At 37.2% G+C, this 25390-nt stretch overlaps 1 protein-coding gene across 8 annotated transcripts; it reads right to left on the bottom strand.

The window, feature by feature from the left end:
* Positions 1-1935: 1935 nt before the first annotated feature.
* LOC147536466 (G-type lectin S-receptor-like serine/threonine-protein kinase At1g11300) lies at positions 1936-15377 on the bottom strand. Of its 8 annotated transcripts, none has more exons than XM_086641327.1 (7): positions 14470-15377; positions 14199-14386; positions 13900-14110; positions 13483-13720; positions 13256-13406; positions 5883-5959; positions 1936-2355 (listed from the first exon to the last, which is right to left on the bottom strand). In XM_086641327.1, the coding sequence occupies exons 1-6, from the start codon at positions 14618-14620 to the stop codon at positions 5894-5896; spliced, it is 1005 nt and encodes a 334-aa protein (XP_086497453.1). In that variant the 5' UTR covers positions 14621-15377; the 3' UTR covers positions 1936-2355; positions 5883-5893. The 8 variants fall into 8 exon arrangements, with proteins under 8 accessions (XP_086497453.1, XP_086497452.1, XP_086497456.1 ...); XM_086641326.1 differs by lacking the exon at positions 5883-5959 and having other exon boundaries at positions 14199-14374; positions 14470-14610; positions 14689-15375; XM_086641330.1 differs by having other exon boundaries at positions 5848-5959; positions 14199-14374; positions 14470-15373.
* Between the last annotated feature and the right edge of the window lie 10013 nt (positions 15378-25390).

Raw genomic sequence — 25390 nt, 5'->3', positions numbered from 1 at the left:
CTTCAACCATTTCTCTTTCTAGAATCTGATTTTATCTAGAAAAGGTAGCATGGAAAATTAATATATTTGTATACATTTTTTTATAAATTCTCCTACCATCATCTTGGTTCTAACCGCATATTTACGTTTCATTTGTGACAGAGCCAGACTATCGTTTACGTTTGTCTAATTTTCAATGAGCGGGTTTGTTTAGGAGCAAATAACATCCTCGATTTCTTGTAACATTTCTTTGATGTTACACATATTTTGGCTACTTTACCACCATTTTCCAACACTCGAAAAATCCTGTCGTACTTTACAAACATTAACTATAGTAGAATAACTTTAACTACAGTAGAAGTATACAAATTTTCCGTAAAGTTTTACAATTTTATTCTTTTACATTGATGTTTTCTTATTGGTCCATGTCTACTTGTTATCTAAATGCAAGCATTACCTGATCATCAAATGAATTCTAGCGTACGAAATTCTAGTGCCTCTTATCTGAAATAAAAAATAACTAAGAAAAATCATGTGTCTTATCTTCACCTATGTAGGTCTAATGTTAGAGCTAAGAGTGTGTTTCGAGCATTGTCGAATGTTTGCAGCAGTACCTAGCCTTATGCCTTATGCTATTTACCGATGTCAAAATTTATCTTCTTGGAATCAGTCAGAATCATGACACTGCTACATTGAATCTCGCTTTGTTCTTCTCGATCGGGGCGAAACCTGCACGAAAATCACTCTGATTCAAGACAGTTAGATTGCCCTAGCAGTTAAACAATTGAGTATTGAATGAACCCGAGTTTAGGAGTTGTGAATTACTCGTGGGATTGAGAGTTTGTCTGCTTCTAGATGATTTGATTATATTTTATAAGATGCTTTCAATGACTGTAGAGAGACGATGATGAGGCGGTTGAGATCCGCCGTGCCAGATCGAAACTAATATTTCACAGTTCTGAGATATTAGGATTCTTCCTTGGGATTATCTTACATCTTTGATAGATAGAATTTACCTTATTGAAGGATACCATGTAGATTAAGTTTTCGAGTTTGTAGATTCTTTAGGAGAAGTTTCCTCCTCGTGGGACTTTTGAAGCCCAAGTTTGATAAACACTTAAGATCCTAATCGACTGAGATGTTTGATAGTATTTCAGAATTAAGTCGGTAAGCATTATGCACGCTTTTACTCCCCCCCATGATTCGAAATTAAGGTATCGACTCCACTTGCGCGGACCCCCTAGTCTTCCCTTAAATCGCAGAGTAGACCTGGTATTTGAGCAAAGGCGGGACATAGGCGCCTAAGACGATCGTACCGACACCCTAGTTCTAGGCTTGGGTGGGAGACCTTTTTCGGATTCAACCTCCTTGTTGACTTTATACAGGTTGACCCATTGGTCTCTTGGTCTTTTCTTGACTTATTGACCGTAGTTAACTAAAGACTATTTTTTGGATCGACACGAGTCACACCACTCTTTAGTCGAAAATAGAGACACTAAGGAGTATGAGAACTTAATAGTCTTCCCTTTCATTCCACAAATAATTATTGTATGCAAGTAATTTATATGTAATTAAGATGATCCATGTTTCAACAAAAAAAAAAAGATGATCCATGATTATCTTGAGGAAATAAGTTTTCCACGTTTTTAGGAGTATCTTTTCTTAGGAACCAAAATAGTGGAAAATTATTGACAGTAGGGAAACGAGATGTTTCAGGTCATGTGTTCATTAATGGAGTATCTTTTCTTAGGAGCCAAAATAGTGGAAAATTAAAGATGTGAATGTGCAAAGATTTTAAGGATGAATTCGAATGTAATTTTTGTGACGGAGAATCAAGAGGAATAACATTTTGGGGAATATACTTTATTATTGTGTTTGTACATACAATAATTAGTTGATATTATCGTATGTACAAAAGGAACCTCTGCTTTGAACTTTTGTTAATATTTTATCATGTTATGAAATTTTACTTTCTTATAAATTATGAGAAATTAGAATGTGTTGTTGATTTTATATTACAGGGTAATTTACTGAAACCATGACATCAAAAGCACCAAAATGTTTTCAACGGCCTTCGATGTTAGTGATAGTTAAATTATTTATAGAATAATTTTCATGGGTTTGTTGAGATGAACTTGGATCAGAAGACATTTGTGTTTGATTAAATGCTGGTTGCTTTGGAGTAGGGATAGTTGCAATTTCACCAGTGAGCATGGAAAGTGTTGTAGACATACTTGGTCTATCCTCCACAAAATCTTGCACACAAAGCAGACCCACCTGTATGCATCTAATGATTTCCCCCTCTATATTCGGTCCAGTCGAAATTGTTGAATCGATAAATGATAGCATCTTATTTTCTTTCCAGAGTCTCCATGCCTGAAAAAGAATAACAAAGAGACAGATACTGAATTCTCTGATCGATAAGACACAAATATATCCAATAACAACTTTCGATCTTAAATAAATATGATCTTAGCTAGAAACCACATCTAAGAAGAAAATTATGCATGTATGGATCGTCAACTCGGTGCACATGGATCAAGCCAGCGCACAGTCCCACTCGTCTCTTAGTTTAGGATTAACAAACATTAGTTGTTGGATTAGTCTCAATCTTTTTAATATCATATATAGTTGTATAAAGATTTACCCAAGTTTTTGCTTATAGATACTTGTAAGTCTAATGTTTATTCTGATGAGAAAATCACGCCCTCTTCTACCTCTTTAATCTGTCCTCCAACTCTCGGACTTTAGTCTCTCCTTCATTCAATTAAGCTCGGGTGATATAGTTCCACATGTTATATAAGTCATTTATTTGAATTTTTTTATCTACTATATCGGCAATCTCATTTCACCATCTCATTTCATCATGACTTCCACAGGTGACTCTTCGTATGAAAATACCACATAATCAACTATTACGATCTATCCAATCCACCGTCCGACCTGGTCCCACTCGGTCACCCGAGAGCCCGGTCAACTTTGGGTGGAGGGTGCTTCTCGGCTAGAGTTGGGGGTGGGTCGCCTATATAGTGGTTAGGGTGAGTCTTCCTTGTTAAAATTTAGTGCATCTACGTACTAAAGTTTTTGTTTACTTAGTCAAATAACTGGTTCCTAGTTTTTAGTAGCAGTCAAGTCATGAAGTATTGGTTACATAATTATTAGGAAAGTAGTCTAAGTAGTTGCAGCTTTTTAGGAGTTTATTGTTAGTTTATGACTATAAATATGATATGTGTAAGTTTGCTCAGATTTCTTCAAGCAGAAATGAAGAATTCTCAAGTATCTACTGTTTGCCTATTTGCTTAAGTGTTACTTCTCTTTGTTCCAAATATTTCTATTTTTTGTTTTATAGTACCAGAGCCAGGTTCTGGAACTTTAAAATTACTTTCTCTCTTCTTGTATATCAAGCTGGTTTGTCTTGTTGGAGAGGATTGAAAGTTGTAGAGGGGAAGTTTCTTATTGCAGTATAGAGTTCGCAAATGGGGGAAGTAACTCAAATCAACATTTCGGTGTTGAGAAACTTGTAGGGACAAATTACAAGTATTGAAGAATGTGCATGGAGGCTTATCTTCAAGGTCAAGACTTGTGGGAACTCGTCATTGGTGAAGCAGAAATTCCAGTTGATAATACAGAGAATGCTGAACCGCGAAGGAAATGTAGGATCAAATGTGGTAAAGCCCTTTTTGCCTTAAGGACTTCAATTGAAAAAGAGTTCATTGATCATGTCCGTGATATTAGCTCACCAAAGGAAGTTTGGGAGATACTAGAGAGGTTGTTCTCTTAAAAGAATACAGCCAGGTTGCAATTTTTGGAGAACGAATTGGCATTGTTAACACAAGGAGGTATGTCTATTTCTGAATATTTCTTAAGAATTAAGAGTATTTGTGCTGAAATTTCAGAATTGGTTCCGGATGAGAAGATCAGTGAAGGTAGATTACGGAGATTTTTCATTCGTGGATTGAAGGAGTACACTCCTTTTGTTACCTCTATTCAAGGATGTGCAGAGCAACCTTCAGTCAAAGAGTTAGAAAATCTGCTTTCCAATCAAGAGGCATTGGCAAAGCAAATGGCGAAGAATTTTGATTCAGATGCTGCACTCTTCTCCAAAGGGAAACACCATAAGAAACCAGTGGGTGGAAACAAGAACCATGAAAAAGGGTCAAACACAGAAACAGTTAAAGACAGCTCACAAAACAACAAGTCTTTCAAGTGCTATAGATGTGGTAAGATCGGACACGTGAAGAAAAATTGTAGAGTGAACCTCTCCACGGTAAATGCTGCAAGTGAAAAAGAAAGCAATGAACCACTCAACTGGGAGCAGTGTTTCACCGTTGAAGTAGCTGAAAGAAGGAACCATGTTACTGAAAAAACAGTACGTCCCTGGTGAAGTTCTTTTCAACCATGAAAGGGGCAATGAAGAGTGGATTGTTGATTCTGGTTGTTCTCATCATGTAACATGAGATGATTCCTTATTTTCAGAATTGCGACAACATAATGAAGAACGGGTTATTATTACCGCTGATGATTCCATATACTCAGTAGAAAATGAAGGAGTCATCAAAATTGGTGATATGGATACAAATGTCAATTTCGACAACGTCTTTCATGTTCCAGGTTTGAAGAGAAATTTAATCTCAATTTCTCAAATTACTAACTCTGGAAATTATGTCTTGTTTGGGCCAGACGATGTAAAAGTTCTTGATAATGTGAAGACAATAGATGGTGATGTTGTTTTGACTGGTAAGAAGAAAGGGTCTTTGTTTGTCTTGGCAGCAGGGGAAGCCTATGTGAAGAAAACAAACCAAACGGACAACTCAACAATTTGGCATGCTCGATTGGGTCATTTGGGCTATCAAATGTTGCAGCAAATCTCTTCTAACAAATTAATAAATGGACTGCCAACATTGAAGAACGTACATGAAGATGTGATTTGTCAAGGATGTCAATTTGGCAAATCACATCACCTCCCGTTTAAAAGCTCATCCAACCGTAGATTATCTCTTTTTGAATTAGTGCATACAAACTTGATGGGACCAACAAAAACACCAAGTTATAGTGGATATTCCTATGTTATGGTGTTGGTAGAAGACTTTTCAAGATATACATGGGTAAAGTTCTTGAAATCAAAGAGTGAGGCACTCTTCCACTTCATAGAGTTCAAAAACACCATAGAGAAAGAGTTTGGGCAGAAAATAAAATGCCTAAGAAGTGACGATGGTGGAGAGTTTATGTCTAATGATTTCTTTCAAGTATTGTGAGAAAAATGGTATTCAAAGACAAATGACATGTCCTAATACTCCTCAGCAAAACGGGATAGCAGAAAGGAAGTTGGCACATCTCGCTTCAACAAGTCTCTCATGGATACACGACAAGAATCTTCCACGAGAACTTTGGGCTGAAGCATTTCAATGTGTGTGTCATGTGATAAATAGATTACCACCTTGGTCAGGTAAAGAAAAAACTTTTTTTGAATTGTTGTATGGACTAAAACCTAATGTAAATTACTTTCGTGTGTTTGATTCTGTTTGCTATGTTCACATTCCAAAATCAAATCGAACCAAACTTGATCCAAAAGGAAAAAGTGTGTTTTTGTGGGATATGATTCCAACAGGAAAGGATGGAGGTGTATGAATCCAGAAATCAGAAAGTTTGTCACTTCTAGGGACGTTGTATTCGATGAGATTTCCACCTATTATTCAGCCCAAAAAAATTCTGTGCAGGAAGTAATTCTTAGTGATGATCTAGAGCAGCCTGTTCTTGAAAATAATACCAGATTCAGATACAAATGAATCTCTAACTGATTGCCGCTCAAATGGCAACGATCAACAAGTTAAAAGAAGACCTATAAGGCAGAAAAGACAACCAAATTACCTCAAAGACTACGAGGTTCAGTTGTGTACACTCACTTCATGCTTCTTTATAGGAGCAGTAGATGAAGAACCAACAAGTTTCGAAGAAGCCAAAGATCGTCCAGAATAGGAAGCTGCGATGCAAGAAGAAATTGCAACATTGAACAAGAATCAGACATGGGAGTTGGTGATGAAACCAGAAAACTGCAAGCCCATCACTTGCAAATGGGTTTACCATTTAAAGAAAAATTCAAATGGAGATGTTCAAAAATACAAAGCTCGACTCGTTGCACGTGACTTTTCTCAAAGTTACTGATTGGACTGCGAAAAAACATTTAGTCCCGTGGGAAAGATGGTAACAATAAAAAATTATTTCTCTTGCAGCTTTCCAAAATTGGAAGTTATGGCAACATGACGTAAAAAATGCTTTTCTTTATGGAGAGTTGGATCGTGAAGTATTTATGGAGCAGCCTGAAGGATATGTTGCGAAGCATTATCCTAACCATGTGTGTAGACTGAGGAAGGCGTTATATGGCCTTAAACAAACACCACGTGCTTGGTATGGTAAATTAAGTTGCTCAATACTTTATCTTTTGCGGCTTTAAAGTTTCAGATGCAGATTCTAGTTTATTTATTAAATCAGATTCAAATATGCATTTGATGGTTTTATTATATGTGGATGATATGATCATCACCGGAGATAATGACGTTGAAATTTCAATGCTGAAAAATGAACTTTCTGTTCGATTTGAGATGAAGAACCCTAGAGGAGACTAGTTGTTTTCTTGGTCTAGAAATTGAAAAATTGGATCAAGGATATTTTGTTTCTAAAATGGGTTATGCAAGGAAGTTGTTACATCGTTTTGGCATGGGGGAGTAAAAAAAAAACTACTCCAATAGAGCCACATCTCAAATTGATGAAAGATGAAGGAGAACCTCCAAAGGATGTCAGGAAATTTCAACAACTGGTTGCCAGTTTGATTTATTTGACTATCACAAAGCCTGCGATTGCTTACTCTGTTGGTGTAGTTTTCCAATTCATGCAGTTCCCAAGGTCTATTCACTTGGAGGCAGCAAAAGGAATTCTTCGTTACGTGAAGGGTTCACTTGAGTATGGTCTTATGTACAAGAGGACTCAAAGGTTTTGTCTCAAAGGCTTCACTGATGCAGATTGGGCTGGAGAAAAAAATGATTGACACTCAACTTCAGGTTATTGCTTTAGTACCGGTTCAACTATGGTGTCTTGGTGCAGCAAGAAACAAACGATGGTTGCATTATCTAACACAAAAGCTGAATATGTGGCAGCAACTATGGTTGCACAAGAGTGTTGAAGATATTAATACAAGAAATGTTCTGCAAACTTGATTATGTTGTCGAAATCATGTGTGATAATGAAAGTGCTGTTAAGCTTGCCTCCAATCCAGTTTTTCATGCTCGGACAAAGCATATTGAAGTTCGTCACCACTACATCCGAGAGAAAGTATTGGACCAAGAAATTAAGCTAATAGGAGTCTCTACAAATGATCAAGTTGCAGATATATTTACAAAGGCTTTGGTAAAGCCTAAGTTTGAACATCTCAGAGCAGCTTTTGGAGTTCTTGATCGGAAGGATGCACTAAAGGGGAGTGTTAAAAATTAGTGCATCTACGTACTAAAGTTTCTGTTTACTTAGTCAAATAACTGGTTCCTAGTTTTTAGTAGTAGTCAAGTCATGAAGTATTGGTTACAAAATTATTAGGAAAGTAGTCTAAGTAGTTGCAGCTTTTTAGGAGTTTATTGTTAGTTTATGACTATAAATATGATATGTATCTAGTAAGTTTGCTCAGATTTCTTCAAGGAGAAATGAAGAATTCTCAAGTATCTACTTTTTGCCTATTTGCTTAAGTGTTACTTCTCTTTGTTCCAGATTTTTTTATTTTTTGTTTTATTCCTACACGGCTGGACGCCCGGCTCTAGACGAAGCTGCGGGGGTTACCACCACATCCTCTCCCGATTCGAAAGACGACTGATGGCCATGAATGTTGAAAACAAAGCGTTTTAGGACGGCACTGAATCCTCGTCTGGGTAATCGAAGTGGGTGGCTATTCTCGCGACGGAAAGACTCAACGACGAGTAGACCTTTTGTAACTCAGATCGTCTGTCTACGAGCCTAAGCTATGGTAGAGCTAGGCTTTTTTCATTTATATAGACTCCTAACGCGCTACTTCCCTCTTCACATGTTAACCTTGATAGATGATTTTTCCAGGAAAGTATGGGTATACATACTGAAACCCAAAGATGAGGGATTCGACAAGTTTAAGCAGTGTAGACGTTGATCAAGAAGAAGACTGAAAAATCGATCAAGCGCTTGAGGACTGACAATGGTATTGAATTTTGCATAAACGAGTTTGATAGGTTTTATGAAGACCACGTAATTGTGAGACACCATACGGTCAGAAAGACACCGCAACAGAATGATGAGGCAGAACGTATGAACATAACTATTTTGGAAAGAGCTCGTTGAAGGCTTTCGAATGTAGGATTGTCGGAAGTGTTCTGGGCTGAAGTGGTGAACACGGAAACATATCTTGTAAATGTTTCTCCACGTACATCTATTGATTGTAAAACTCCTAATGAGGTTTGGTCTCGTTATCCTGCAAAGTATGAGAACTTGAGGATTTCCGATTGCCCGGATTATACACATGTTAAAGAAAGTAACTGGATCTGAGGGCTAAAAAATGTGTATTTCTTGGGTATGAGCCCAGCGTCAAAGGTTATTGGTTGTGGAATCCAGATGGAAAATCAAAGAAGTTTCTTATCAGTAGAGATGTTACTTTTGATGAGTTGGCCATGTTGACTCTGAAAGTAACCCCCTGTAGATGCTCAAGAGAGTGTTGGTAAACATGTGGAGCAAGAAGATCATGAGGAACACGTGGAATTTGAGATAGACATTCAGGAAGAGGCAAGACCTAAGATAGATGAGCAAGCTGAGAAAAATGAACATGAAGAAGTTCATTACAATGTTGCGGGAAGGAGAGACATTTGATCACCGGAAAGGTATGGATCACAGATTTTGTTACATTTGCATATGGGGGAAAGCATTGATGAGGGTGAGCCCTGCACCTATGAAGAAGCTATGAAGAGTGATGAATTAAGACAAGGTTCTTTTGCCATGAATGAAGAGATTTAGGGGAATTTCAGGGGTAGAGGATGCACGATACAAAGCACGGTTAGTGTTATGATGAAAGCAAGTAATCCAAGAAAAGCAATAGGAAATAAAGAACAATCACCTAGAACATAAAACATTTACATGGTTCGGTTGGTGAGACCTACTCCACGGTGACAACGGCGCGATGATTTCCACTATGATAAGCAAACAAGTTACAGTAGAGATTCGTGAGAATTCGAAACAGATATCTCCTAGGGTTTTAGTTTATATAGCCACTAAAACCCTAATCTCACCGACACACCGCCTCACCGACTCTCTCTTTCTAAATCTGAAATACACATGGATACGCTAACACTAATAACCGACTTGAATATGCTCCTCTTGACTTAAATCTGCACCATCATAGCTCAATGCCTCTAAGCCATCGTCACTTAAGCCCTGTCAGGGCTTGCCCTCCAAAGGGCTCAACATCTGGAAATCCCAATCAAGTCCAATCAGTGCTTAAAACTTAAAAGTTGTAACTGTCTTGGTCAACATATATGTTAGATTATTTATCGTAGACACCTTCTTTATCGTGATCTTCCCTTCTTCAATCACGTCTTTGATAAAGTGATACCTGACATCAATGTGTTTATTTCTATCGTGATATATTTGATTTTTGGTCAAATGAATCGCACCCTGTTGTAGTAGACTTTTGTCACCTCCTACATCAGGCCCAAATCACCAGCTAAACCACTCAGTCATATTGCCCCCTTCACGGCCTCTCTTGCTGCCATGTACTCAGCTTCCGTTGTAGACAGGGCTACTGCCGATTGTAGCACTGCTCTTTAACTTATGGCACTCCTGCAGAGAGTGAACGTATAGCCCGTCAACGATCTCTTCCTATCAAGATCTCTTGAGAAATTTGAATCAACAAATCCAACTATCGAACCAAATGTGGCAGCCCTTTTGTCATAAATCAGACCAATGTCCGCAGTTCTTTCCAGATACCGCAGTATCCATTTCACAGCCTGTCAATGACCTCTCCGGTCTGACCTAACGGTGTCCGTCAACCGGCAACCTTGACTGTTTTTTTTCTTTCTCTCTCTTCTTCCTTCCTTCATCTTCTTCTCCCTTCTTCTTCCCTCTCATCTCTCTCTTCTCTCTATTGTCGGTGAGGGGGGGAATCCTTTGCCGGCCATCTCCGACCAACAACCATAATTAAACAAACAAAAATCCTCCTTTTTCTCCTTCTTCTTCCTCTTCATTTTCTTCTCTATCTTCTCTTTATTGTCGGCGAAGGGGAGGACCCCCCCATTCGACCATCTTTGCAATTTTGCTTGCCCTCATAAAATTGAATCAAAAGGAAGATGGATCATCGTGGCCACTTCCAACATTCACGTGGGCTATCCCCAAGGAGAAAAAGTTGAGCGCATTTTTTTATCTCCCCACTAATCAAATTTATACTTCTCGTGATGTAGTTTTTATGAAACTCGATTTCCAATGGGTTCATCGTGCACCACTCCTTCTACTTCTCTTATTATATCTCTTCCGGATGATGGATCATATACATACACGTCCTCCTCTCTGCCCAGGCCCACTACATTCTCTAATCCCACCCCACTTTCGGCACTCCTGCAATGTGAAAGCAGATCTCCTTCAGAGAATCTCAAGTCGAGCCTCCATGCTTCCCCGGCATCTGTTTTTCCCCTGAAAGACGTACCTCTTCAGGCGACCCTGGACTCCCTTATCTCCTTCTCAGCCACCTTCAGCCTCTCCTATTTTTGATGTTAACTCTCGTCCTCCCTCGTTGCAACGACCTCTGATACATCTCGCGGATTATAATTATGATCAAATCTCTGTCGCTGTTTCAAATTCTCTCTCAGATCTCTGTTATAATCTAACTTATTATCTATCTATCGACTCATTCCCTCTTTCAATAAGGTGAGCTAAGCATTCTGAAAGTTCCCTCTTTCAATAAGGTGAGCTAAGCATTTGTTCTATCTGAAAGTGAAACATCATCTTTCACACTAGCCATGACTTCTCCTCAATGGCTTGAAGCGATGGCCAAGGAAATTGATTCTTTAGAATCAAATAATATTTAGATACTTACAAATTCACCACCGATAAACGCCTTATGGGTTGTAAATGGGTATATGAGATCAAATTTCATTCAGGAGACTCCATTGAGCATTACAAAGCTCGCTTAGATGCAAAGGGATACACTCAAATCAAGGGTCTTAATTACCAAGACATCTTCGCCCCTATTTCAAAGTTGGTTATAGTTCGTTTCGTTATCTCCATTGTTGCCATAAAAGGCTGGTCTTTACATTAAGTCGATGTCAGTTGCACCATTTTACAAGGCAATCTAGACGAGAAGGTATTTATGAAACTTTCTCCGGATTTCTCCACTAAGGAGAAGTCTCAAGTATGACGTCAAAATAAAACTCTTTATGGTCTCAAAATAGGCTTGCCGTCAATCGTTTTCCAAATTCTCTTTTGTCTTCATCAAATGAGGTTTTGTTCAGTTCATCTAGAATTATTCTCATACCCTACTGTTTATGTTTCTCATTACGTTATGGTTTATGTTGACGACATCACAATTACTGGAAATAATGATCATGTTATCTCTAGTCTCAAGCCTTTCATCGACAATACCTTCTCCCTCAGATCTTGGTCGCCTCCAATATTTTCTAAGGATCAAGGTCTCTGGGTCTTCTCAAGGTATTATTCCGTTATGCCAATTGGAGTTTAATATGATCGAAAACAAGTAATCCAAGAAAAAGCAATAGGAAATAAAGAACAATCACACAGGACACAAGAGATTTACGTGGTTCGGTTGGTGAGACCTAGTCCACAACGACAACGGCGCAATGATTTCCACTATGATAAGCAAACAAGTTAGACAAGAGATTTGTGAGAATTATACTACTGATATCTCCTAAGGTTTTAGTTTATATAGTCACTAAAACCCTAATCCCACTGCCTCACCGATTCTCTCTAAATCCGAAATACACAAGAATACGCTAACACTAATAACCGACATAGGCACTGCTCCACATTCCAACTCTGTCTCGGAGATCAGCTCTTCCCCAAGGCCCTGCTTCGCATACCAGCCCTGTCTCAGTAATCAGCTCCGCTAACAGGTCCAAAATTCCGCGCCGAAACCGTCGTAAACCGGGTTCGATATCAACCCACATTCAAGCCACTTTCAACATATGTTATGCCAATGAAAATATACCTTGATATTTTGCAAGATTCTAGCGTGAAGTGATATATTTGCAAGATTCTAGCGTGAAGCGATATATTTGCAAGATTCTAATTTAACCGCTTCGGGCGTTTCTTTATTTCCCATGGAATATAAGTCCCACCTTAGTGACATAGACGGAAACCCCCTCCATGATTGGACGATATATCTTCATCTCACTGGTCGTCTTTTCTATCTAACAGTTACTTGTCCTGACATAATGTATGATGTCAATAGCCTAACTCAGTTAATGCAATCTCCGAGCAACATTCATTTAAATGCAGCTCAGCAAGTTCTTCAGTATCTCAAGGGATCCATTTGTAAAGGGAGGTCGATCCTTATATCTGGGTATAGCGACTCTGATTGGGCAGGATGCCCTCGAACAAACGCTCAACCACCGGTTATTTACTATGCTTGGATTTAACGTGAGCTCATGGAAGTCTAAGAAACAACAAACGGTTGGTAGATCCTTTGTTGAAGCCGAATATCAGGCTTCATCGACTCCCACATGTGAGCTTCAATGGCTCAAATATCTTCTTCGTGATCTAGGTATCACTCGAAAGTGTAAGTGAATTGTGATAATCGTGCACCTTCATATATTGCTGACAAGTATGTTTTCCATAAACGCACCAAGCATATTGAAATCGATTATCATTCGGTTCGTGAAAAGAGAAAATCCAATCTTATTATCCCTCGCTTTACACCAACATTTGAGCAATTTGTCGACATTTTTATAAAGCCACTTGGTACTGACACATACCGCAATTAGCAAGTTAGGCATCATTAGCATTTCAGCTCCAACTTGAGGGGAGTATTACAAATGTATGGATCGTCTACCTGGTCCATATGGACGAAGGTGGTGCCTCGGCCCACTCGGCTGTTAGTTTAGGATTAACACAACTTTAGTTGTTAGATGAGTCTCAATCTTTGTTAGTATCATATATAGTTGCATAAAATGGACCCTAGTTTTTTTGCGTATAAATACTTGTAACTATATAAGTTTGAATACAGGGAAATTTTTATAGAACTACTCAGGAATAATGCATGAACACTTACATATCCCAAAAGGGTTAGGGGTGCATCCATGTGGTAGAAGCTATTGATCCTCCTTCCACTTACTATCTCCAATAGCAACACCCCGAAACTGAAAACGTCTGATTTTTCTGAAAATCTTCCCTCCATGGCATATTCAGGAGACATATAGCCGCTGCATTTTGTAGTTAAGTTAATATTTTAATGTGAAGTTACAAAACCGGCATTTTAAGATTAAAAATATTACTTACTATGTACCAACAATCCTTAAAGTATTTGCTTGGAGTTCATTGCCTCCAAATATTCTTGCCATGCCGAAATCCGAAATTTTGGGGTTCAAATCTTCATCCAACAGGACATTGCTTGCCTTGAGATCTCTATGAATGACTCTTAATCTAGAATCTCTGTGAAGATAAAGAACTCCTCTGCATATCCCCTCGATTATTTGAAATCGCTTACTCCAATCTAAGAGTGTTAGTTTGCAGGAATCTGATAGGATTAACCCAATATAACAAATCGATATAAAACGTTAGAGTTGGGTCCTTTACTGGATTGGACACTTTATGTATGAAACTATTAACATCTGAATAGCAATTAGCAAAAAACATATCTAAGATTATTTATTATATGTGAAACTTCTTGGAAAATGATAGGAAAAAGAATCTAACCGAAGAGAAAGAAGTCCAAGCTTTTGTTAGCCATGTATTCGTAAATCAACATATTTTCTTCGCCCTCAATGCAACAACCCAAGAGTCTAACCAAATTTCTATGCTGGAGTTTTAATATTACTAAAATTTCATTCTTAAACTCTTGTAACCCTTGTGTAGAGCTCCTCGAAAGTCGTTTCACTGCTATTTTTTGTCCATCGGAAAGTATACCCTGAGGAGAACCGTATAAACATTTCAAATATAGTTCTAATAATTCTTTTAATGGATATTAAGAATGCAGGAAATGACAGCCTAGCTACCTTATATACCGGACCAAAACCACCTTGACCTAGCTTATTTGCTTCAGAAAAGTTACTCGTAGCCATTTCTAGCTCCTCAAGTTTGAAAACTTTTGTATCTTGATTGTCTCCAAGCACTTTTTGACTTATGTTGTGTAGATGGGATGAAGAAACTTCGCTCTCTTTCGTCCGGTTCCCTGCAGATTTTACTACAAATTATCCAAACATCATGGTTGTGTCATGTATAAAGTAAATTGTTTTCTATAAATTAAGAGGTATTGTAAGGAAGTACCTCTTTGTTTTAATATCCACCTCCAACTGAAGTACAAAAAGAAACTCATGGTAAGTGCTCCTACAAGAACTGTAGGTATGATAATTACCTCCAAGTTGTGTTTTTTTCTTTGTTGCAAGTCCTTGAAGTTGTGGTTGGGATCTGTATTCATAAAGAAAAATAGTTTCAGATCATGGGTAATACCCGTTCAGCGGAGGTTTGGGATCAACTACTTCATACTTATGCTAATCCAGGTTTGACTCGCACTAGTCTCTTCAAAACATCAAGAGGGAAGATCTCTCACTTCGTGATTATACTCGAAAATTTATGGTTCTTTTGGAAACCGTTGATACAATCGGAGAATCGATTCTTCAGAAGGAGAAAGTTCATTGGTATTTAAAGGGTCTTGGTCGATTTTATGAGGCTCTAAATGGGTCAATTATGCGTCCACCGCCTATCTCCATGTTTCTGGATGTTATTCAAATTGTCCAGACTCATGAGATACTTCAACAAGCTTATAATACTACTGACCCAATCACCGGAGGGGCTTAGTTTTCTGACCGGGCAGCCATGCTAGACGTCAACAATGGCCTAATCATTCTCGATCTCTGATGCCCGAGACCTGTCAGTACGTGCGGGTTGTCACGGGGTAAAATCTCGACTATGTTGTTTACTCCGTGCGGCACTTATGTGGCTTCTTATCCTAGCACAAGTCTAAGCCTTTTCACTAAGATGCCTTAGTAACTATGACTATAAGGCGGCTTCCAACACTAATATGCTCAAACAAGTAATCTTCTAAAGTATGCACAAGAACACTTAAGAGAAAACTCCAAGCTTTATTGCTTATGGAATACTCTTTACAAGTGGGCACACTTCCCAAGTCACTCACTCTCTGTGATACCAACTTGGTTGCTCTCAACTTGTTGCTTTACAAATGAGGGGCCTTCCCCTATTTATACTAGTCGCCTCTCGAAATGGAGAGCTAGGATGTATCCACTGGGTTTGCATCTAATGGCTAGGAAGCTTCCTAGGAATTCTCTAGAAACCTTGGCCTCCAAGCAACTCTAGAAGCTTCCACCAGAAATATCTCCTTCATCCTCTAGAAAATTCACTTGGGTTGGGCCAAGGATGAAGCTTCCCAATTGTGCACAAGGCAGCGCAGCTTTCATGCATTCTGTCCCATCTTTAGCTGCTGGTTCTGGGCTGCATATGGGATGGTGCAAGCTGCTGTCCGGCCCAAGATGGTGCTGCTGGTTGGTGCATTCAAGTGTGGGCTGTTTGGGCTGCTCCTTGGGGCTAATATGCTGCTGCCCGGGCCTCCTGAGGTGCTAGATGGGGCGTCCAATTTTGGTCCGTGACAGGGCGCTACCTCTCAAGAAGGTCGCCGACGTGTCAATGGTGTCAATGCATCAGGCATTCTGCTTATCGGTGGTATGCACCACAGACCCAACAAGCAGCTGCCGAACCGGACTCGATTTCATTATGAGTTCCACCAGTGCCACCTTTGTTATGCTTATATGTTATACGAAAAAAAAATGAAAAAAAAAGAGACCACTCCAAAATAAGAATTAGAAGGAAAAAAGATACTAGAAATCTACGACATTACGGATGGACCTGTTACAGCTTTATGTAGCCTACCAACTATATCTTCAGTTATATATATGACAGACTTGCAGCAGAACCATTTATGTTTTCTAAGTGTTTGTGTTAGAAATTCTTTAGGCTTTTAAACCTATCACATGTGAGAATAACTCTTATCCCGTGTTAAGTTTGTGGTCATCAACTTAAAACCAATGAGCAATGAGTCTGGAGGACCTAGACATTACACTATTAGTTACTAGGTCACCTTTCTCCCACGTGGGACTATTCTCGCATGTCGCCTAATCTGTGGCATTCTTTGAGCCTAACATGTGTTTTTTTTCTTCTCGGGTGACGTTGAACACGTGTGGCTTTTACACCTATCATATGTGATAGCTCTGACACCATTGTGGTCATCCAACTCATAACCAATGAGCAATGGGTGCAGAGGAACTAAACATTATTATCTTAGTTAGCAGATCACCCTTCTCCAATGTGAGACTGTTCTCAGAATAAGTACCACCTACCTCACTCCCTTCCCTACCGCATTTGGATAGGACAAAGAGACACGTCTCTTCGCACCCTTCCAAAGGCAATCTCATCATTTCACACCTCATTCTCTGATATCCACGTAAGGCAGGCTGTAGGGAAGGAAGTGAGGGGAGTGGCACTTCAAACATTTTTTGTCACACTACTGTTGTGGGTGGAAGTTTTGGGGCATAAAGAAAAGTATCTGGGGCATAATGCGAGGAAGAGAGAAGAGGAAGAATAAGAGAGCAGAAGAAGAAAGGAGAGAGAGGGGGAGAAAGATGAAGATGAAATGGTGGTGGTGACGGTAGCTGGAAGTTGTGGTAGTCGGAAGTTTTAGGATTAATATATAAAATGGAAAAAGAAAAACGGTGGCTTTCGGCAATATTTTTTGTGAAAATGACATTATTAATCGAAAATTTTGGATAAGAATGTGGTCGATCATCGTTAAAAGCATCAATTGACCGAAACTTTGACTCACCGACAAAATGAAAATTTTGATTCTACCTTAGAATTATGACTTTTCTTGAGAAAAATCACTATAATTTTTTTTTATCTTACCATTAAAAATCATCTCCACTCAAGAATATTGTTACAATGATTTCAACAATTATTGATAGCTCATGAGTGTTAAACCTCCTCCGTTAGTTAAGATTGTTGAACTTCAAATTTCTCCAAGAATGAAGCATTTTGAAACATTAAATTCCTCCCTACATGAAGCTTGATCAAACTAATTTCTTCCATGAATAGTGTTTTCAGTGAAGGATTGCAGAGGTGGTGGTAGTGTTTTCTCTTGTGAATAGTATTTTCTTTGGTGAATGATATTTGCACTGAATGATTGTAGGGGTGGTGGCAGGGTTTGAATTTTTAATTTGGTCATGATATTTTTCATTTTAGCCCTTGTTAAATCTGTTATATACCAAAAGTTTGTTCGAAAAGAAACGGAAGAAAGTAAAATTTGGCCAGTGTTTTGGGGAAATAAGTAAAATTTCCAGGGCAATAAGTTTTGGGTAGAAACAAAATTTTTTTGTTTCCTCCAAACATCATCCTTTCAATTTTTTATTTTTTCTTCTTCTCCTTTCATCTCAACTAAAACTCCGGGACTTCCACCGGATTCCGGCGAGTTCCACCATTAATGTCGGTAATCACCATCAACATTCTTCTTTCTTCTCTATATTTTCTTCTTTCTTCTCTCTTCTCTCTCTTTACTTCTCTCTCTCCCTTCCCCCTCTCTCACGAAATTTCCGGCGAAGAGAAAACCCCTTCGCCAGAATTGTTAAAAAAAAAGGGGGGGGGGGGGGGGGGGGGGTTGAAGAGATAAAAGTGGCAGATAGAGGAGAGCAGAGGGGAGGGAGAGAGAGAGAGAAAGAAGAGAGTAGATAGAGAGAAACACGTCGTTGCCGGCCATTTTCGGCCTGCACCTTAATTCCGGCGACTTGGGGAAGTGTTTGGTTTGATTTTTTTTAATTTTTCACCGTCTTCCCCGAAAATTTTTCTGCTTTCCCCAAAACGTTGGCCTAAAATTTTTGTCTATGTAAGAGCATCTCCAATGGGACACTCAATCTCTAACACTTAGAGTGCCACATATGATTTTTTGGAGTTTTTGTTAAAAAAATTATCTCTAATGGAACACTTTGTTAGACACTCTATTATGAGTTTGACACATTTATTATATAGTGTCTAGAGAGAGAAACTCTAAAATGAGAGTGTCTACTTGAGACTCTCTAAGTGTTACTTTATAATTCCAACCAATAGAAACTTTGTTTTTCAACTACTTTTTATCTATTGAATTGAAGAGAGACATGTGTATTAAGCAAGAGATTTTAGAGATCTCTATTGGAGACCAAACAAATGTAGAGTGTCTCTGGATATAAGAAAGAGAATCTTTATTTGACTTGACAACTAGATTTGTAGAGTGTTTGTTAGTCCCATTGGAGATGCTCTAAATAACCTTTCATGTCGTATAAATATGAGGTACCAAAAATAGTCGTCCCATAAAAGTTGTAAATACCAACTACCAAAAAATAATTGTCCCATAAAAGCTGTAAATACCAGCTACCAAAAATAATTGGCCCAAAGATGTAAATACGAGCTACCAAAAATAATTGTCCCATAAAAGCTGCTATCTTTCTCTCCCTTCTTTAATCAATTATTTTGGGTTGCTTTGTAGCTTTCTTGCTCTTCAATACCGGTAAGAAGAAATCTCTTAAATTATTTTGGTGATGTTGACCATATCATAACCAATTGTGTGGGGCCTTAATTAATTCTCCACCTAATACATTTTTGAAAGAACCCATGAAAACCTAAAATCACCCAAAATAATTAATACAGTATAAAAAAGAATTATTTTTATTATAAATGATTGAGGACGTACATAGACAAGTTTATGGTTGTCTTGAGTGTTACACAAATCTTATCCAGAGAAGTCAAGTTTACTTGAGGATAAAATGTTGGAATTCCTAGGGAGATTTGCTGTTTGGATCCCTTTTCTTATAATCGACTTGCTGTTTGGACTCCCTTTTTCCAGAGTTGTACTTTGGACTCCCTTTTGACAAAATCACTTGAGAATATTGCGTCTCTATAGTCATACTCTAAATAATTCTCAGTTTAATCTTATATAATGAATATTGTACTTTGGACCCCTTTTAGTTTATTTAACTCATCTTCTTCTTCAATCTTTAACTCATGTTCTTCTTCACAAACCTTAATCACTTGATCACCCGAATACTTGTCATCGATCGGAGAAGATACTGTTATTACAACTAATAACCCATCAACAAAAAAGTTTGATTTCCTCTCAAATTTCATTGTAATCTCTTCACACAAATCATTTTTCTTATTATCAATAGGGTTATTTCCTCTGCCGGAGAAGGTGATGAGGTGGCCTAACAGATGAGGTGGCGTGACATGGCAGAGAGAGAAAAAGAGATGGAGGAGAGAGAGTGACGGAAAGTTAAAGTTAACGGTAATAGGGGGCCATATGGGTATTTCTCGTAAAGTAGGGGGCCAGGCGGGAAGCTGGTCACAAAGTAGGGGGCCATTAGGGAAATAACCCTTATCAATACAAATCACCTTCATATTATATCTGGGACTAGAATTATGAATACAAATCACTTTCTTATTATCTCTTTTAGTATATATAGGGATTCCAACTTTTTTATCACAGGAAAGAACTTGTAAAAGTGCAGGTTTGGATTTTCAATTAATGGGCACTCCATTAAAGGACCAAAATCAAGTCTTCAAACTTCTGGACAAGTTAGATACCCAACTGATTCTAGTGGGTACTCATGGATTATTTGTACTCGTAGATAACCAAAATCAAAGCTTCAAGCCATATCAAGTTCGCAAAAAAAAAAAATCTTTGTTTTCATCTTTCTAAGTTGCAGATTAAGAACTTTCAACAAAAAAAAAAGAGTTGCAGATTAAGATGGTTTAATCAATTAAACCCAAGGATTAATAGGAGAGTTTTTAGTGAAGAAGAAGAGAAACTCTTGGTTGCTCATGGATTATTTAAATTCATCTTGATCTTTTAATTCCTTTCTAACTTTCTTTGGGTTACATCTATATCGTATGAAAATCACTGGCAGAGAAGAAGAATCAATAAATCAATTAAGTAATCGTAGAGAAAAAGAATGATTATTAATGAGGGTGTTTTAACTAATGGGATTAATTATTTTAGTTGGGTTAGGTCAAGTAGAGGGTAAAATAGTGTTTTCCTTTGTCATATGTTTCAGATTTGTTATATTTAACACTCTTGTAAAAAAGGGAGTCCAAACTGCAACATTGGAAAAAACGAGTTCAAAGTGCAACACTGGAAAAAGGAGTCCAAACAGCAAGTCGATTATACGAAAGGGAGTCCAAATAGCAAATCTCTCGAATTTCTACCTCCTCAACGTGTCCCAATATGGAGTCATTACTCCCATGCATTACCACTTGTCCCTTTATGGGTCTTTTCTCTCATGCATTAATTGCTATATATAGAGAACCTATATCTCATTCTTCATACGGGATAATTTGGTTAGATAACTTTGGATTGAAGCGTCAATAGAGTCTGTTTAGGTTTAGGAAAATTCTAATGTTATATAATGGGGATTCAGTAGTTGTTTAGGAAGGAAATTTGATTAATAAAATTAATTCTTTAGTTTAATCTTTGTTAGTTTTGGTTCTACAAGTCTTAAGACGGAGATCTGAAAACTATTTCTGAGTTCTAAAAGTTTTAGACAAAGATCTAATTCTTTTCGTAGTTTTTCGTTGCGTCAGTTGGAATCAAGAGCGAGGAGATTTGTCTTGTTCGATGTCATCTACGCGAAGATCTCTTTAGAACACATTGATGGATTTGCCAAAGAGAGATTGTAATGAATACAAGATGAAGGCAGAGATACCAATCTTCGATGGATACTTACTGATTAAAGGAAGAACACAACAATTTCTACATTATGTTAACAATTCAGGAGATAAAGGTAATAATTTCTCAATTCAAGTGTACCCACACGATTATGATGAGTACAAGATCAATGAAGAGATACCAGTCTTTGATGGGTACTTACCTATAGAAAACTTCCCTGATTACCTAGATAAGGTCGAACGACAAGTCAATATGTTAGTTACTATTCTCAATGAGCTGATAGTTAAAATTATTGTTTGTCGACTTAAAGAGAGTGTCACAGATTGGTGGGATCCATTAAAACATCTAATTAAGAATGAGACAAGGAAAGACACCTAGTCAGAGTTGGTCCTAATTATCAACAACACTTGTTGAGGATATACTTGAACTGTAGACAAGGGTTGCGTTCAGTAAGTGAGTACTATGAAGATTTTTCAAGATTTGCTCAAAAAAACAAAATGGAAAACATTACAGAATATGAAGATGTTGTAGCAAATCGATTTCTAACCGGATCAAAATTTAGTCTACGAGAAAAAGTGGGGATAGTTAGAATATGGACTATTGAAGATGCGTACAACTTGGTCTTAAAAGCTAAAGCTTGGGAGTGGAGAGGGAAGGACAATCCCTCTTTGATACAAAAAAAGTAAAAGAATATCCCCTAAGGAATGTTGAACCACCACAAATTGTGACCACAGACAATTTAAGTAACATCATTCATGAAGCAAAATCTAACATTATCATGTCTGCGGATAAGTCTCTTGATATTAATTTACACGATGAGGGACTTGTTTCTAAAGAAGTTGTTCAGGAAATTGAAGTGGTTCAGAAAATCGAGATAAAGGAAGTTGAATCAAAAGAAGGTGAGAAACTTCGCAAGTTAGACTAAATTTTCTTCACACGAAGATCCGTTCTCAGAATTTTGTGAATCTCAAATTGTTTCACATGGATTGATAAATAATTTTATCGGAAACTCTTCAAAGCTCGTAATTTTCAATCTCCATATTCATGACCTTCACAAGTTTGTTTTTGGAGTGAAAAGGGGGTTTGAATCGCACCACAATTATAGTCAGAATTTTTCTGTGACCTAATAAAATCTTCAGTCCAATCTGAAAGTTTGGTGATTCCTTTGCACAATTCACGAAAAAAGCATATCAAAGGAGAACATTCAAGTCAATCAGTAAACTCGAAAAGACGAGTTTTTTTAAGTGGATTAGACTGATGCAAGAAGATCTTCAAAGAATATTAGATATCACCACGTTTAGTTATTTTAGTAGTTTTCTATTTTTCTCGTAGAGACTTATTAGTTTTATCAGTTTTATGTTTTTAGGAAAGCTTCTAGGCTTTATATTCAAGTATTGTATTTATTTAGGAGTTGTTATTAGAATTTGATTAGGTTTAAGAAACTAGTATTTTATTTATTAGAAGTTGTCAATAGAGTTTGTTTAGGTTTAGGAAAACCCTAATGCTATATAAATGGGATTCAGTATTTGTTCGAGGAGGAAGTTTGATCAATAAAATTAATTCTTTACTTTCATCTTTGTTAGTTTTGGTTCTACAAGTCTTACGATAGAGATTTGAAGAATATTTCAGAGTTTTAAAAGTTTCAAACAAAGATCTAATTCTTTTAGGAGTTTCCGCTGCGTCAGTTGTACTCATTGTAATCTCTACATGGGCGAATTTGAATCTCAACTGACGCTGATTCTTGAATTTGGATCTAAAACTCTGATACCAAGTGACGCAGTGAAAAATTAGAGAATTAGATCTTCGTTTAAAACTTTTAAAACTCGGAATCAGTCTTTAGATCTTCGTCCTAAGACTTGTAGAACCAAAACTAACAAAGATTAAACTAAAGAATTAATTTTAGTGATCAAACTTCATTAATTAACCAACTATTGAATACCCTTTATATAGCATTAGGGGTTCCATAAACCTAAACAAACTCTAATTAACAATTTCTAATAAATAAAATACTAGTTTCCTAACCTAACCAGATATCGAGAGAGTATAGCCCACCGATCTAGGTGTCACTAACTAACTTAGACTAAAAATAGAAAGATAATGATTTGGGTTTTTAGATTGATTTGCAATAAAGAAACAAATAAAACTAACTAAACTAAAAGTGAGAGGTGAGAGTGAATCGGGTTTTTAGTATAGCCCACCGGTCTAGGTGTCACTAACTAACTTAGACTAAAAATAGAAAGATAATGATTTGGGTTTTTAGATTGATTTGCAATAAAGAAACAAATAAAACTAACTAAACTAAAAGTGAGAGGTGAGAGTGAATCGGGAGAAGAGTCGAGCAAGAATCGAGTTAGAAGGATACTTCGATATACAAGACTGATAATGACAATAATTAATTATCTATTCGCGTGAAAGTTAGTTAACTTCACCCACATTGACAATCTTAAGCATAATATGTCAAATTAAACATAATCAATTCAAAAGTTACTAAGTATCGACTATCAAATTAATAACACACTAGAAAATGAGTTGACAATGAACAAGTATGACACTAATAAGTATAATACATCAAACTAAGTATGACCGATCAAAAGTTATTAAGCATCGGCTATCAAACTAAGTAAGCACCATCAGATTATGTGTCAACAAAAGATTACGGTCGAGGTTTCTAATTCTTAAAATTAGACGGAGTTAATCAAACTAACATTAAAACAAATTATAAGTCATACATCACATATCAAATCATGCTTCACGAGTATCCGAATACAAGGACTAGCTAGACATGGTGAAACAAATAATAAAACGGAAAGAAGATAAAGAAAGACACGAGTTAAGGTTGAAATCCCCTTTTTCGATGATGGCGCAAGGCTAAGATTGTCAGAAAATATGAATATATATGGTGCCGAACTCCCCTTAGCGAAGTTCTGATTTCCCTTAACAGTGCAAACTACGTGTCCCCTTAACAAAATTTAACCTTCCCTTAACAACAGTCTTTTAATTCCTCTCTACCAAGAACCACCATGAAAGCTAGAAGCTAGGATCAAACTTTCTCTCTCTAGAAATTGGCAACCAAATGGCAAGTAATTAACAAGAGAATGAAATAGACATCAAGGCAAGATCACTATCATCAAAAGCCCTAACTTTTCCGGCCATAAAAGTGGTCGGAATATTTCTAGGTTGATCCGGCTTGGTGTGACTTTTTCGGCCAAGAAAATGGAGTGTTCCTGAGCAACTCTTGGTGTTGTTATTGTTGTCGTCTGGATCGAGCTGCTTTAATGGAAGAACCGAACTCCCTCTAACTCGGTTGAAAACCTCGAATGCTTAAGAACAAAATCTTGATTATTAGGTTCCAAGGTTTTCGTATTCTAATCCAATACTAACCCTCAAATTACAAAAATGCTTCCTTAATTGGGGGATTGAACTTGCCTACCCGAAACTTAGGTTTGTGGAAATCTACTGTAGTTGGGTTTTAACTCCGCTATATTATTTTGTAGGTATTAATTGTGCACTCATGGTAGACTTTGCTCGTGGATCCAGTTTGAAGGTCCCAAATCTTCGATTTCAAGACGGTTAGCTTGAAATTTCGGATTTGAGGGGCTACAAAATGGTATCAGAGCTCTAAGTTTAGTGGTCTTAGAGTTGTATTGTGGGTTTGATTGTGGGTTTAGCATCATATGACTATATCATTGGGTTCATTTGAGTTGGACTCGGACAACTCAAATTTAGAAATATCAAGTTCAGGCTATAACGAAGAAATTATCAAGGAAACAGTAATGAAGCGATGTAAGGTGATTTTCAAAAGATATTCCAAGTATCTTGAATCTCTTAAAATCTAGTAATTCTAGTAGTATAATCTTTCGGATCAGTAGAGAATTACTATTTTTAGGCCGCGGCTGTGGAGAATAAAGAAAAATCTCCGGGAAATAAATTCTCTACAGAGTCCATGTTTCTTTGCAAAATCTCCAGAGAATATTTTCTTATGTAGAATACAAAAAAAGTTTATAACTGACAAAATATCCATAAACCGTAGTTCTCTTATACCTAAACTCGTGAGCTTAAGGAATTAATATGAATGCTAATATGTAAATACAATTTAAGGTCAAAACAGATAATTTCTCATTTTTTATGACATTTACAATTAATATAAAAAGAAAATAAAACACTTAGAAGTCATGGAAAACAAGCGACGTAAAACTTACAATTGATATCACTTACTAAGTGATTATTACTTAGTAAGTGAAAGCACTTATAAGTGCTAAAAAGTCAAACACCGTCTAAGTATAGTGAAGATGATTCAATACACTGAATAGTCTATGAGGTTATTCTCACATCTTACTCCTACTCCTCAATCTCATATAGGTTTTGTTCTTAATGGACTGAACACGAAAAAAAAAATTAGAAAATGGTTGTTTAGGTCTAAAAAATTATTATAATAACTAAAAAAGCCTAGACTTTTTTCTATTAGGTAGAAGTTACCACAATATTATGTGT

This window comes from Eschscholzia californica, unplaced genomic scaffold (assembly GCF_041429995.1).
Source record: "Eschscholzia californica isolate CP2 unplaced genomic scaffold, dmEscCali1.0.p SCAF_5, whole genome shotgun sequence".
Taxonomy (NCBI): Eukaryota; Viridiplantae; Streptophyta; class Magnoliopsida; order Ranunculales; family Papaveraceae; genus Eschscholzia; species Eschscholzia californica.
Note: the sequence above shows the minus strand (reverse complement) of the source record. Positions and strands in the feature narration are given on the sequence as shown.

Coding starts and splice junctions, on each gene's coding strand:
- LOC147536466 (XM_086641323.1), bottom strand. CDS start 14,620: ATGAATACAGATCCCAACCACAACTTCAAGGACTTGCAACAAAGAAAA. Junction 14,387..14,469: donor GTGGATATTAAAACAAAGAG/GTACTTCCTTAC, acceptor GATAATTTGTAG/TAAAATCTGCAGGGAACCGG. Junction 14,111..14,198: donor GTTTTGGTCCGGTATATAAG/GTAGCTAGGCTG, acceptor GGTTCTCCTCAG/GGTATACTTTCCGATGGACA.